Below are 15,240 nucleotides of genomic sequence, written 5' to 3'. Positions count from 1 at the left end.
CACAAGGCCTTACAGAAGAATAAAGTATGCAGCAGACCCTCACCTCTCAATGCCCAGCTCTTTGTTGCTCATCTGCTGGACCATAACCACCACCTTCTTCTGAAAGCCCTGTCGCAGCTTGAAGAAGAACTTCTCTCGGTCCTTGGGAACCGGGCTGATGAGAGGCGGATGGGGGAGAGGAAGACAGCCAGATGGATAGGCAGTTGTTGGCTTAAAGGTCTGTTAAACTGTGTGTGTTGGTATGGGACTGATTTAACCCCATAGCATGCATTTGTGTGTGTGTGTGTGTGTGCGCTCGCAGTGGCTACATGCTGACCTGTAATTGCCCTTGCTGTCGTCCTCTTTGACCTCCAGCGAGACGGTGAAAGTGAAGAGGTCACTGTCCGGGGAGAGGGGCAGGGCCGAGTCCCTCTCGTCAGGGTTTGGCTTGGAGGAGCGCCGGAACGCTGTGGAAAAACTGTACAGGATCCGACTCACCTGGAGTGGAATGCGGAAGAGGGAAAATATAAAATTATGATGAATGGATTTTGCTGTGGGGACAAAGTTTGAATTTAATTAAATGTAAAACTACTTTATAGGGTGGCAGATAGCTTTGGGCCAGTAACCCGAAAGGTTGCTGGATCGAATCCCCGAACTGACAAGGTAAAAAAAAAAATCTGTCATTCTGCCCCTGAGCAAGGCAGTCAACCCACTGTTACCCCGAAGACGTGGATGTCGATTAAGGCAGCCCCCCACACCTCTCTGATTCAGAGGGGTTGGGTTAAATGCGGAAGTTAGAATGGTAATGTGTATTTTAGCGTGTTAGGGCGCCCTCTCCTGGTTTCTTCCAGTATAGTGAAGACAAGTGCACATGGAGTCTATATACACTTACTCTTCATTACACACAGGTACCAATAACAGTAGAATAGAAAATATTTAAAAATCAGTTAAACACCAAAAATACATTTGACCAAACAAGCTTATGGGTCTATAGGTTCATTTCCATAATTAAGTCAAACTAAATTGTCAAGTGTGTATTTTCGCCAGTTGTCCTGCATCTTATTTATCACATGCAGACAGCATACAGAGCCTAGTTTGAGGAGTGGAAAAGCCTAGCACCTGTCAGTGTGAGAGCAGCTCCTCAAAAAGCTGGTACTGGAGTGAAATACGTGCTTTTATAAGCCCAGTCATTGTGCAACATTATTAGGTGTGCTGTTTAGAACAATGTTTTCCCACCAATTACACTGACAAATGTTTGAAAATTATGTTTAATTAGCTGCTTTATTACAGCAGTTGTATGTTCATTAACAGGCTATAGCCTTTTGACTAAGACGATTTGCTTGCCATTGTTGCATGTTTTCAGTCAGCTCTTAATGAAAAATGTTCATTCCTTGTATGCATGCATAGTATTTTCATTTGGTCACAACATTTTACTGTTTGGAAAAAAACTGTTAATGGTTGGATAGTCTGCAGCAAATTGGACCAAAATATGCATTCCCTAAAAAGAATAGAAGCCAGTACAATAGAACAGTGACTCACAGCTTCCTTGATATGGCAAGAGAAGACGTGGACTTGGAAGTCCTCTGAGCTGCGGTAGCTCTCAGTGAAGGAGAAGCAGTCACTCTCGATGGAGCCCTCCCGACCCCGGGCGCAGAACAGCACCTTGTAAATGGGGAAGGAGGCGATCTCCGTGCCTGACGCCTGGTCCACAATCCTGAGGAAGGAGAGAGGAAAGGGGAGATCAGGAGATAAGCAATTGCAACTATTATTGAAGGGGATAGGGGTTCCTTAAGTAGGCCCACTCACCTTACAAACTTATGTTAATTGTTTTATTGTCATATTTTTCTATTGAGTCCAACGACATGCTCCGTTAATTTCCTCTGTTGTAATGTGTCATATTATTTCCCGCAAATGCAATGACAAAGGTATTTCAAGACACCTTGGTTCTTTATATAATTTCCTTTTTTCTGGTTAGGTGCAGAGAAATATCTATGATTTTACACATTAAAGTTTATTTTCTTATTTCGTGCGGTTATCTTGCTCATTCCCTAATTCCCACGGTTGGCTAGAGGATTGTTATGGATTTGTTTCTATACATTTGTCAAACTACTCAAACCAGAGTGTAGGTGCTTACAAATGACACTGCCAATAAAGTGTGTATTCAATCGTTCAACCTTTGTTTCGATGCAATATAAATGAGGCCCATTTCAGATGTGTAAGAGTTTAGCCTACTTGTTGCATAGTCATTCACACAGAATCAAGTACATGTAGCAATTATATTGAAGCCTTTAGTTTAGGTCTATGTAAATACAGGAGAAATTCCCCAGACATGAAATGCACACATAGATAACACACAGCTGTGCATTGGTGCAGTATAGTGGTGTGGATGACTGACCTGACACACAGACAGAGATGCCACTACTTATAGTGACCACATACTCACACATACTATAGTCTCTACATGAATGACCTGACGCAGCCCCCGGGTACATTAGGCACATGAGGGTGACAGTATGGGGACTGACCTGACGCAGCCCACGGGTACATTAGGCACATGCGTGACGGGTATGGGGACTGACCTGACGCAGCCCCCGGGTACATTAGGCACATGAGGGTGACAGTATGGGGACTGACCTGACGCAGCCCCCGGGTACATTAGGCACATGAGGGTGACAGTATGGGGACTGACCTGACGCAGCCCCCGGGTACATTAGGCACATGAGGGTGACAGTATGGGGACTGACCTGACGCAGCCCCCGGGTACATTAGGCACATGAGGGTGACGGGTATGGGGACTGACCTGACGCAGCCCACGGGTACATTAGGCACATGAGTGACGGGTATGGGGACTGACCTGACGCAGCCCCCGGGTACATTAGGCACATGAGGGTGACAGGTATGGGGACTGACCTGACGCAGCCCACGGGTACATTAGGCACATGAGGGTGACAGTATGGGGACTGACCTGACGCAGCCCCCGGGTACATTGGGCACATGAGGGTGACAGGTATGGGGACTGACCTGACGCAGCCCACGGGTACATTAGGCACATGAGGGTGACAGTATGGGGACTGACCTGACGCAGCCCCCGGGTACATTGGGCACATGAGGGTGACAGTATGGGGACTGACCTGACGCAGCCCCCGGGTACATTAGGCACATGAGGGTGACAGTATGGGGACTGACCTGACGCAGCCCCCGGGTACATTGGGCACATGAGGGTGACGGGTATGGGGACTGACCTGACGCAGCCCCCGGGTACATTGGGCACATGAGGGTGACGGGTATGGGGACTGACCTGACGCAGCCCCCGGGTACATTGGGCACATGAGGGTGACGGGTATGGGGACTGACCTGACGCAGCCCCCGGGTACATTAGGCACATGAGGGTGACGGGTATGGGGACTGACCTGACGCAGCCCCCGGGTACATTAGGCACATGAGGGTGACGGGTATGGGGACTGACCTGACGCAGCCCCCGGGTACATTAGGCACATGAGGGTGACGGGTATGGGGACTGACCTGACGCAGCCCCCGGGTACATTAGGCACATGAGTGACGGGTATGGGGACTGACCTGACGCAGCCCCCGGGTACATTGGGCACATGAGTGACGGGTATGGGGACTGACCTGACGCAGCCCCCGGGTACATTAGGCACATGAGGGTGACGGGTATGGGGACTGACCTGACGCAGCCCCCGGGTACATTAGGCACATTAGGGTGACGGTATGGGGACTGACCTGACGCAGCCCCCGGGTACATTAGGCACATGAGGGTGACGGGTATGGGGACTGACCTGACGCAGCCCCCGGGTACATTAGGCACATGAGTGACGGGTATGGGGACTGACCTGACGCAGCCCCCGGGTACATTAGGCACATGAGGGTGACAGTATGGGGACTGACCTGACGCAGCACCCGGGTACATTAGGCACATGAGGGTGACAGTATGGGGACTGACCTGACGCAGCCCCCGGGTACATTGGGTACATGGAGCGTGACGGAGATGGGGACTGACCTGACGCAGCCCCCGGGTACATTGGGTACATGGAGCGTGACGGAGATGGGGATGGCACTCTCTGCCCGCAGTGTGGTCATGGCTCTCTGGGCCTCGGGCTCACTGCGTGGGGCCTTCACCCATGTACAGCCCAGGTAGGACAGCTTACTGAACTGAACACTGTCCTCCTCCTGGACCAGTGGGCTGCCTGCTGCAGGACACACTGACAGCTCTGAGGGGGACAGACAGACAATAGGTCAAAGGTCACTTATTGTTCAGAATGTTAGGGCAGCTCTGTGGAATAAATGGGTTGTCTAAACTTCGGTAATCATCAGTAAAATGGTACCTGAACTGAAAATGGGATAATATTTACAAAACCACAAACAGTTATTTGAAGCTAATGTGGTTTAGCCTTTGACGATTATAAAAGTAATTTGAGGTAAAGTTTGATGCTAATGTAGTAAAGAAGACAACCCACAATGCTAGTTTTAACATGTACTAGCCTGCCTAAATTAGTCCCCAGCAACTTGTGGAGAGAGGAAGCCAGGGTCATGTCAAACCTGTAGTTGCGCTCAGCAACAGGAAGTGAAACTAAGGACAGCACAGTCATGGCCAAAACTGTTTGTGTCACACATACACACTACTTAGAACCAGGTTGGACTGAAGATCATTTGTTGTCAACTTGATCAATGAAAGTCAATGAAGTCAGGGTAACTGTATGGATCATTACAAAGCATGCTCACCCCTTTTGTGTTTCCTTGGTTTAATTTTAGAGGCATTTTCTTTTTTTGACTTGGTAAAACATCTGAGTGGCTGGTAGATTTTTTAATCTACCTGCCACAGCAGCTGGTGGTCCAAAAACGTAACCTTATGCCCTGTTTGGGTCAGACAGCCATGTACAATACAGTACCAGTCAGCATACGTTGACCGTTCCTTGTCTACATGATCAATACAGTACACTCTAATACAACTACTTAGTAACAATGATATGTTTACATTATTTTTCTACTGATTTAATCTACTGCACATAAAGCATGTGAAACTATTCTTCAATCGTGTACAGTGGGGCAAAAAAGTATTTAGTTAGCCACCAATTGTGCAAGTTCTCCCACTTAAAAAGATGAGAGAGGCCTGTAATTTTCATCATAGGTACACTTCAACTATGACAGACAAAATGAGAGAAAAAAATCCAGAAAATCACATTGTAGGATTTTTTATGAATTTATTTGCAAATTATGGTGGAAAATAAGTATTTGGTCAATAACAAAAGTTTCTCAATACTTTGTTATATACCCTTTGTTGGCAATGACAGAGGTCAAACGTTTTCTGTAAGTCTTCACAAGGTTTTCACACACTGTTGCTGGTATTTTGGCCCATTCCTCCATGCAGATCTCCTCTAGAGCAGTGATGTTTTGGGGCTGTTGCTGGGCAACACAGACTTTCAAATCCCTCCAAAGATTTTCTATGGGGTTGAGATCTGGAGACTGGCTAGGCCACTCCAGGACCTTGAAATGCTTCTTACGAAGCCACTCCTTCGTTGCCCGGGCGGTGTGTTTGGGATCATTGTCATGCTGAAAGACCCAGCCACGTTTCATCTTCAATGCCCTTGCTGATGGAAGGAGGTTTTCACTCAAAATCTCACGATACATGGCCCCATTCATTCTTTCCTTTACACGGATCAGTCGTCCTGGTCCCTTTGCAGAAAAACAGCCCCAAAGCATGATGCTTCCACCCACATGCTTCACAGTAGGTATGGTGTTCTTTGGATACAACTCAGCATTCTTTGTCCTCCAAACACGACGAGTTTTTACCAAAAAGTTATATTTTGGTTTCATCTGACCATATGACATTCTCCCAATCTTCTTCTGGATCATCCAAATGCTCTCTAGCAAACTTCAGACGGGCCTGGACATGTACTGGCTTAAGCAGGGGGACACGTCTGGCACTGCAGGATTTGAGTCCCTGGCGGCGTAGTGTGTTACTGATTGTAGGCTTTGTTACTTTGGTCCCAGCTCTCTGCAGGTCATTCACTAGGTCCCCCCATGGGGTTCTGGGATTTTTGCTCACCGTTCTTGTGATCATTTTGACCCCACGGGGTGAGATCTTGCGAAGAGCCCCAGATCGAGGGAGATTATCAGTGGTCTTGTATGTCTTCCATTTCCTAATAATTGCTCCCACAGTTGATTTCTTCAAACCAAGCTGCTTACCTATTGCAGATTCAGTCTTCCCAGCCTGGTGCAGGTCTACAATTTTGTTTCTGGTGTCCTTTGACAGCTCTTTGGTCTTGGCCATAGTGGAGTTTGGAGTGTGACTGTTTGAGGTTGTGGACAGGTGTCTTTTATACTGATAACAAGTTCAAACAGGTGCCATTAATACAGGTAACGAGTGGAAGACAGAGGAGCCTCTTAAAGAAGAAGTTACAGGTCTGTGAGAGCCAGAAATCTTGAATGTTTGTAGGTGACCAAATACTTATTTTCCACCATAATTTGCAAATAAATTCATTAAAAATCCTACAATGTGATTTTCTGGAGAAAAAAAATCTCATTTTGTCTGTCATAGTTGAAGTGTACCTATGATGAAAATTACAGGCCTCTCTCATCTTTTTAAGTGGGAGAACTTGCACAATTGGTGGCTGACTAAATACTTTTTTGCCCCACTGTATATATGCTATAATGTACTTCTACATTGAGGTCACTGGAACAGCCAGCAAAAGCCTTGCATTTTCAGAGAGAACAAAATAGATATGAAAATGTATGGGATTCTATACAATGACATTTTCATGAGTTAACCATCCAATAGGCACATCCTGAACTGATTCATTGCCCTAAGGGATTGTACAGATGAGAGGTGTAGAGTAGTACCGGCAGGTGTGGAGTACAGCGCCAGGCCTTGGGGTTGTGTCTGTGAGCCGGGGGCTGTGGAGTTCAATGTGTCGCGAAACGTCTCGGTTCCCTCCTCTCCTGCTCCTCCACTCCGGTCCTCCATCACTACGTGGTCATCCAACAGCTCCTCCATGGCCCTCTCCAACTGTTCCTTCCCATTGCAGGACATCTGAGGAAAGGAAGGGATTGAGAGGTGAAACCCTGTGTGTTGGACTGGCTTTCAGAAGAGGCTCAAACTGTGGCTTTATACTAGAGTAATTGTATAGGAATAACCAATAGAGATGCGTGTGTGTATTTAACAGTTGACATATGACAACTCGACCGCTAGCTGCTACATGCCCCCTAGGCACTAGACAGGAGGAGTGGTGTGGATAGGTATTAGCAACATGGTAAAAGCTCCTCATAGGCTAGTGGAATCTCCATCATATTGCTATCCAATCCTTTCTGATCTACAGGAGAGCCAAGGGGTTAGGGGTCAATATTGGCATAGTTGTTCAGCATTGTTAGCATCTACCTTGAGTCTGGGCTTGCCCTCTGAGCCTGAGGGGGATCCTCCGGTAGACGGCTGCACCAGCACAAACTCCTCGCTGGTGACAGTGGCCACTGATTCGGTGGAGCCGCTCACTTTGCCAAGAGAGGTGTTGTCCATCGTTAGCCAGGAGCCCCAGGGGCCAGCGCGCTCTGCCCCCGTCCTCTGCCACACAGCACAGCCTTCTGCTCAGCCCCCTGCTGCTGGAATCCTGGATTGGACAACACATTTCACTACATTTGGGATTGTCATGATAATATAGAAGCATAGGCTTAGCTTACATCCTCTACAGTGGGATATGGAGTAGGTAGGGACTGTCCATTTGTAATGTGTTTTTTCTATTTGCAAAGTCATCTCATGTCTGTGGCTACATTTGCCAGTTACCTGAACAGAAAGGCCTTATTTGAAACTGGAGTGGAGAGCATAAGCTGACAGCATAGCCAAGCCTGATATTACACTGAGCCTCAAAGCCCTATGTCATCTGAAATGGAGATCATCGATTCAAAGTCAAATTACGCTTAGGCCCAGCGTTTGCTGAACAGCTCATTAACTCATTGAAGTAAACCAATCAGTTGAACAAAACAGGCATCTGCTCTTCATTGTATTTGGAAGATTTAGAGGATCATATGCTAATTTCAGACCCTTTCGTATGATTCCTGTTTGAAAAGTGCATTATTTTCTGCTATTGCGAAAGATGTCATCTAAAAATAGCCTGTGAGTTGTTTTTCCCTTAGTCTCACATCTTGACAAGATCAAATCAAACGTGTCTTGGGTGTCCGAGGTTTCGGCTGAGTGTCAGTAGTGACGGCACAAGAGTCATTGCTTTGATCCGAATAAGACACTGAGTGCACTCACTGATTGAGTAAAAAGCCATTTCAAGTCTGTAATAACTTGCTTTAAAGTCATTCCAAAAACCAGGCAGGGGAAAGGCCTATGTAGGGAAATGTTGAACAAAATGTAAAATTCAAATATAGCCTAAAGCTTATCAAGACTACAAGCCTTGGTCTCACGCTGTAGTAATGACCTTAAGATGGTTAGAATGAATAGCAGAGCTGTACTCGTAACTGGGCAAACACAAAGACCTTCTTCCGAAGATAAATGTACCTTGAATTTCAGCAGACACAGTGACCGTCAGGAGTTGCTAGTAGCCTGGTAGAGGAGCTACTTGGTTGCTTTAGTGCTAACACAAGTTTGCTAGCCAGTATCCACCTACGCTAACACTTTGACTAACATGTGGAGTAGGTGAACCTACATGTAGTGAGAGTCACTGACTCCTATTGGTGAAAAACCACAGCACACAGCCAGTTTCCCACTGAGGCAACAGACAGTCATGTGCTCCCATCACACTCATTCAATTATGTACATTACAATCTGCAGAGGAGGAAAATTATGCATGTTCCCAGCAAAGGTGTAAACGTACCAAATTGTCATGCTTGAGTAAAGACACATTAATAGAAAATGGAAAGTAAAAGTCACCCAGTAAAATACTACTAGAGTAAGTCAAAGTATTTGGTTTTAAATATACTTAAAACCTGTTTGGGATAGGGGGCAGCATTTTCACGTTTGGATGAAAAGCATGCCCAGAGTAAACTGCCTGCTACTCAGTCCCAGTTGCTAATATATGCATATTATTAGTAGATTTGGATAGAAAACACTCTGAAGTTTCTAAAACTGTTTGAATGATGTCTGTGAGTATAACAGAACTCATATGGCAGGCGAAAACCTGAGAAAAATCCAAGGTTTGTTGTTTTTCAACTCTTTGCCTATCGAATATACAGTGTCTATGGGGTCAAATTGCACTTCCTAATGCTTCCACTAGATGTCAACAGTCCTTAAAACCTTGTTTGATGCTTCTACTGTAAAGGACGGGATTGAGTCAGTGGTCTGGCAGAGTGCCATGAGCTGACCACGCGCGTTCACGTGAGAGTTAGCTTGAGTTCCATTGCATTTCTGAAGACAAAGGAATTCTCCAGCTGGAACATTATTGAAGATTTATGATAAAAACATCCTAAAGATTGATTCTATAATTCGTTTGACATGTTTCTACGAACTGTAATATGACTTTTTTTTACTTTGTCTTAACTAAGCGATCGCGCATTGAGCATTTGAATTACTGGGCTAAACGTGCTAACAAAAACGAGGTATTTGGACATAGACTATGGATGTTATTGAACAAATCAAACATTTGTGGAACTGGGATTCCTGGGAGTGCATTCTGATGAGGATCAAAGGTAAGTGAATATTTATAATGCTATTTCTGACTTGTGTTGACTCCGCAACATGGAGGGTATATGTTTGGCTTGTTTTGGTCTCTGAGCGCCGTACTCAGATTATTGCATGGTTTGCTTTCTCCGTAAAGCTTTTTTGAAATCTGACAAAGCGGTTGTATTAGGGAGAAGTATATCTATAATTCTGTGCATAATACTTGTATCTTTTATCAAAGTTTATTATGAGTATTTCTGTAAATTGATGTGGCTCTCTGCAAAAATCACCGGATGTTTTGGAATTACTGAACATAACGCACCAATGTAAACAGATTTTTCGATATAAATATGAACTTGATCGAACAAAACATACATGTATTGTGTAACATGTTTTCCCGGGAGTGTCATCTGATGAAGAATATCAAAGGTTAGTGATTAATTTTCTCTCTATTTCTGCTTTTTGTGACTGCTCTCTTTGGTTGGAAAATGGCTGTATGCTTTCTGTGACTAGTTGCTGACCCAACATAATGATAAGTTGTGCTTTCGCCGAAAAGCCTTTTTGAAAATTGGACACTGGTTGGATTAACGAGAAGTTTCTTTAAAATGGTGTCTAATACTTGTATGTTTGAGAAATTTGAATTATGAGATTTCTGTTGATTGAATTTGGCGCCCTGCAATTTCATTGGCTGTTGGCGCTAGCGGAACCCCATTCCCAGACAGGTTAAGTTTCAAAATAAAATGGCATTGCCAACACAAACTTAAGTGAAAATCATTCCTCATCTGTTACAATCCCTTAGGGCAATGAATCAGTACAGGATGTGCCTATTGGATGGTTCAAGTTAACTCGTGAAAATGTCATTGTACAGAATCACATATATTGAACAAGATCGGAAAATGTGAGGAATTTGAAATTATTTATACTTTTGATACTTAAGTATATTTTAAACCAAATACATTTAGACTTTTACTCAAGTAGTATTTTACTGGGTGACTTACTTTAGTCATTTTCTATTAAGGTATCTTTACATTTACTCAAGTATGACAATTTTCCACCACTGCATGTGGCTGGTGGTTATAGCATTTCTTTCACATGACCCATCAATTTAGACTAGCGTGTCTGGGTAAGTGTGATCTAATACTTATAGAATAATTTTTATCTGGACACTTTGTTTACCTGGAATGTTTCCTTATTGTATGCTACTACCACTTCTAGTCTTAATATTTACTACACTACTCACTGTTTAGCACATGGGTCACTTCCGGCGCCGAAAAGAGATGGCTGCCTCGCTTCGTGTTCCTTGGAAAATATGCAGTATTTTGTTTTTTTACGTGTTATTTCTTACATCGGTACCCCGGGTAATCTTAGGTTTCATTACATACAGTCGGGAGGAACTACTGAACATACGATTAACGTCAACTCATCATCGTTCCTACCAGGAATATGACTTTCCCGAAACGGATCCAGTGTTTTGCCTTCCACACAATACAATGGATCTGATCCCAGCCGGCGACCCTGTGCGACGCCGAAAAAGGGGAAAACGTGGCGGTCTCGTGGTCAGGCTTCGGAGACGGGCACATCGCGCTCCACTCCCTAGCATACTACTCGCCAATGTCCAGTCTCTTGACAATAAGGTTGATGAAATCCGAGCACGGGTAGCATTCCAGAGAGACATCAGGGATTGCAACGTGCTCTGCTTCACGGAAACATGGCAAACTCAAGGGACGCTAACGGAGTCGGTGCAGCCAGCTGGTTTCTTCATGCATCGCGCCGACAGAAACAAACATCTTTCCGGTAAGAAGAGGGGCGGGGGGGTATGCCTTATGATTAACGAGAAGTGGTGTGATCATCATAACAACACACAAGAACTCAAGTCGTTCTGTTCACCTGATCTAGAACTCCTCACAATCAAATGTCGACCGCATTATCTACCAAGGGAATTCTCGTCAATCATAATCACAGCCGTATACATTCCCCCCCAAGCAGACACATCGATGGCCCTGAACGAACTTTATCTGACTCTTTGTAAACTGGAAACCACACACCCTGAGGCTGCATTCATCGTAGCTGGGGATTTTAACAAGGCTAATCTAAAAACAAAACTCCCTAAATTCTATCAGCATATCGATTGTGCTACCAGGGCTGGAAAAACACTAGACCATTGTTATACTAATTTCCGCGACGCTTATAAGGCCCTCCCCCGCCCCCCTTTCGGAAAAGCTGACCACGACTCCATTTTGTTGATTCCAGCCTACAAACAAAAACTCAAACAACAAGCTCCCGCGCTCAGGTCTGTTCAACGCTGGTCCGACCAATCTGAATCCACGCTTCAAGACTGCTTCGATCACGCGGATTGGAATATGTTCCGCATCGCGTCCAACAACAATATTGACGAATATGCTGATTCGGTGAGCGAGTTCATTAGGAAGTGCATTGACGATGTCGTACCCACAGCAACGATAAAAACATTCCCAAACCAGAAACCGTGGATTGACGGCAGCATTCGCGTGAAACTGAAAGCACGAACCACTGCTTTTAACCAGGGCAAGGTGACCGGAAGCATGACCGAATACAAACAGTGTAGCTATTCTCTCCGCAAGGCAATCAAACAGGCTAAGTCTCAGTACAGAGACAAAATCGAGTCGAAATTCAACAGCTCAGACACAAGAGGTATGTGGCAGGGTCTACAGTCAATCACGGATTACAAAAAGAAAACCAGCCCCGTCGAGGACCAGGATGTCTTGCTCCCAGACAGGCTAAACAACTTTTTTGCCCGCTTTGAGGACAATACAGTGCCACTGACACGGCCCCCTACCAAAACCTGCGGGCTCTCCTTCACTGCAGCCGAGGTGAGTAAAACATTTAAACGTGTTAACCCTCGCAAGGCTGCAGGCCCAGACGGCATTCCCAGCCGCGTCCTCAGAGCATGCGCAGACCAGCTGGCTGGTGTGTTTACGGACATATTCAATCAATCCTTATCCCAGTCTGCTGTTCCCACATGCTTCAAGAGGGCCACCATTGTTCCTGTTCCCAAGAAAGCTAAGGTAACTGAGCTAAACGACTACCGCCCCGTAGCACTCACTTCCGTCATCATGAAGTGCTTTGAGAGACTAGTCAAGGACCATATCACCTCCACCCTACCGGACACCCTAGACCCACTCCAATTTGCTTACCGACCCAATAGGTCCACAGACGACGCAATCGCAACCACACTGCACACTGCCCTAACCCATCTGGACAAGAGGAATACCCATGTGAGAATGCTGTTCATCGATTACAGCTCAGCATTTAACACCATAGTACCCTCCAAACTCGTCATCAAGCTCGAGACCCTGGGTCTCGACCCCACCCTGTGCAACTGGGTCCTGGACTTCCTGACGGGCCGCCCCCAGGTGGTGAGGGTAGGTAACAACATCTCCACCCCGCTGATCCTCAACACTGGGGCCCCACAAGGGTGCGTTCTGAGCCCTCTCCTGTACTCCCTGTTCACCCACGACTGCGTGGCCATGCACGCCTCCAACTCAATCATCAAGTTTGCGGATGACACTACAGTGGTAGGCTTGATCACCAACAACGACGAGACGGCCTACAGGGAGGAGGTGAGGGCCCTCGGAGTGTGGTGTCAGGAAAATAACCTCATACTCAACGTCAACAAAACAAAGGAGATGATTGTGGACTTCAGGAAACAGCAGAGGGAGCACCCCCCTATCCACATCGACGGGTCAGTAGTGGAGAAGGTGGAAAGTTTTAAGTTCCTCGGTGTACACATCACGGACAAACTGAACTGGTCCACCCACACAGACAGCGTTGTGAAGGCGCAGCAGCGCCTCTTCAACCTCAGGAGGCTGAAGAAATTCGGCTTGTCACCAAAAGCACTCACAAACTTCTACAGATGCACAATCGAGAGCATCCTGTCGGGCTGTATCACCGCCTGGTACGGCAACTGCTCCGCCCACAACCGTAAGGCTCTCCAGAGGGTAGTGAGGTCTGCAGAACGCATCACCAGGGGCAAACTACCTGCCCTCCAGGACACCTACACCACCCGATGTCACAGGAAGGCCATAAAGATCATCAAGGACAACAACCACCCAAGCCACTGCCTGTTCACCCCGCTATCATCCAGAAGGCGAGGTCAGTACAGGTGCATCAAAGCAGGGACCGAGAGACTGAAAAACAGCTTCTATCTCAAGGCCATCAGACTGTTAAACAGCCACCACTAACATTTAGCGGCCGCTGCCAACATACTGACCCAACTCCAGCCACTTTAAAAATGGGAATTGATGGAAATTATGTAAAAATGTACCACTAGCCACTTTAAGCAATGCCACTTAATACAATGTTTACATACCCTACATTACCCATCTCATATGTATATATACTGTACTCTATATCATCTACTGCATCTTGCCATCTTTATGCAATACATGTACCACTAGCCACTTTAAACTATGCCACTTATGTTTACATACCCTACAGTACTCATCTCATATGTATATACCGTACTCTATACCATCTACTGCATCTGCCATGCCGTTCTGTACCACCACTCATTCATATATCTTTATGTACATATTCTTTATCCCTTTACACTTGTGTGTGTGTGTAAGGTAGTAGTGTGGAATTGTTAGGTTAGATTACTGTTGGTTATTACTGCATTGTCGGAACTAGAAGCACAAGCATTTCGCTACACTCGCATTAACATCTGCTAACCATGTGTATGTGACTAATAAAATTTGATTTGATTTGATTTGAACTCACATGTGAAACCATAAAGAGATGGGTGGGGCTGGCTTAAGAGTGTGAACAATGCTGAATGGGTGTAGACAAAGGAGAGCTCTTCAGTAGGTACCAAAACATTCAAAAGGCCCTTTTCTCAAAAGTGAGTTTACAAGTTTATCAACTTGCAAAGCAGAATTACTTTCCCATTGTTCCTCAAAAATGCAGTGAATGATATACCATTTTGTAGCTCTGAGTCTCTACTTGTATCCAATGTAAAAAACACAATTTCAAATGTTGCTACATAAGACTGAATGCAGGTGGTGAGTCACATTTTAGAACTCATTCTCAATAGAAAAATTATTAAAATTCACATTATTCAAATGGAATACTGAACTTCATGAATCTAATGCACTTGGAATACTACCTATATCATCTATCTAGAAACTTAATAAAATAGACTCAAACAAACACACAGTGATGTGTGTGGTGGTGTGAAAGCCCTGTGTGGGCCATGTACAGTGATTTCATTAAGTATTCAGACCGCTTGACTTTTTCCACATTTTGTTATAGCCTTATTCTAAAATGTATGAATTTATTTTTTTGCCTCAATCTATTTTCACACATTTTTTAAAAGTGAAACGTCTCATTTACAAGTATTCGGACCCTTTACTCAGTACTTTGTTGAAGCACCTCGAGTCTTCCTGGGTATGACGCTACCAGATGGATGATCAAATTCAAATCATGATTCTCCTTACAAAAACAAAAGAAAGTATAAACAACTACAAAAATGTCCATAAATTATAATTCACATTTCCTGTTGCGGCAGGATTATTTTCCTGCTGTAGCAAACTGTCTGGTAGACAGTTGGACAAAAAACTCAGACAAGATATGCACCACTGATGACCCAGAAAGCCTCAAGATTTGTGCGTCTC

At 45.1% G+C, this 15,240-nt stretch overlaps 1 protein-coding gene across 6 annotated transcripts in view; it reads right to left on the bottom strand.

The window, feature by feature from the left end:
* The window catches only part of LOC139540447 (rab GTPase-activating protein 1-like), a 145,007-nt gene that overhangs the window by 121,793 nt on the left and 7,974 nt on the right, over window positions 1-15,240 (bottom strand). For 3 of the 6 annotated variants that reach the window (XM_071344275.1, XM_071344274.1, XM_071344276.1), the window contains exons 2-7: window positions 7,373-7,598; window positions 6,838-7,027; window positions 3,998-4,208; window positions 1,519-1,693; window positions 317-477; window positions 44-154 (exon numbers count right to left, since the gene is read on the bottom strand). In XM_071344275.1, the coding sequence (XP_071200376.1) occupies window positions 44-154; window positions 317-477; window positions 1,519-1,693; window positions 3,998-4,208; window positions 6,838-7,027; window positions 7,373-7,507 (983 nt within the window). In that variant the 5' untranslated portion in view covers window positions 7,508-7,598. Of the gene's footprint in view, window positions 1-43; window positions 155-316; window positions 478-1,518; window positions 1,694-2,449; window positions 2,467-2,944; window positions 2,963-3,940; window positions 4,209-6,837; window positions 7,028-7,372; window positions 7,599-15,240 lie in introns of those variants that run through there. The other 3 variants (XM_071344277.1, XM_071344278.1, XM_071344279.1) reach the window with 3 other exon arrangements.

The sequence above is a fragment of the Salvelinus alpinus genome, chromosome 15 (genome assembly GCF_045679555.1).
Source record: "Salvelinus alpinus chromosome 15, SLU_Salpinus.1, whole genome shotgun sequence".
NCBI lineage: Eukaryota > Metazoa > Chordata > Actinopteri > Salmoniformes > Salmonidae > Salvelinus > Salvelinus alpinus.
This window is presented reverse-complemented; position numbering and strand designations above follow the sequence as displayed.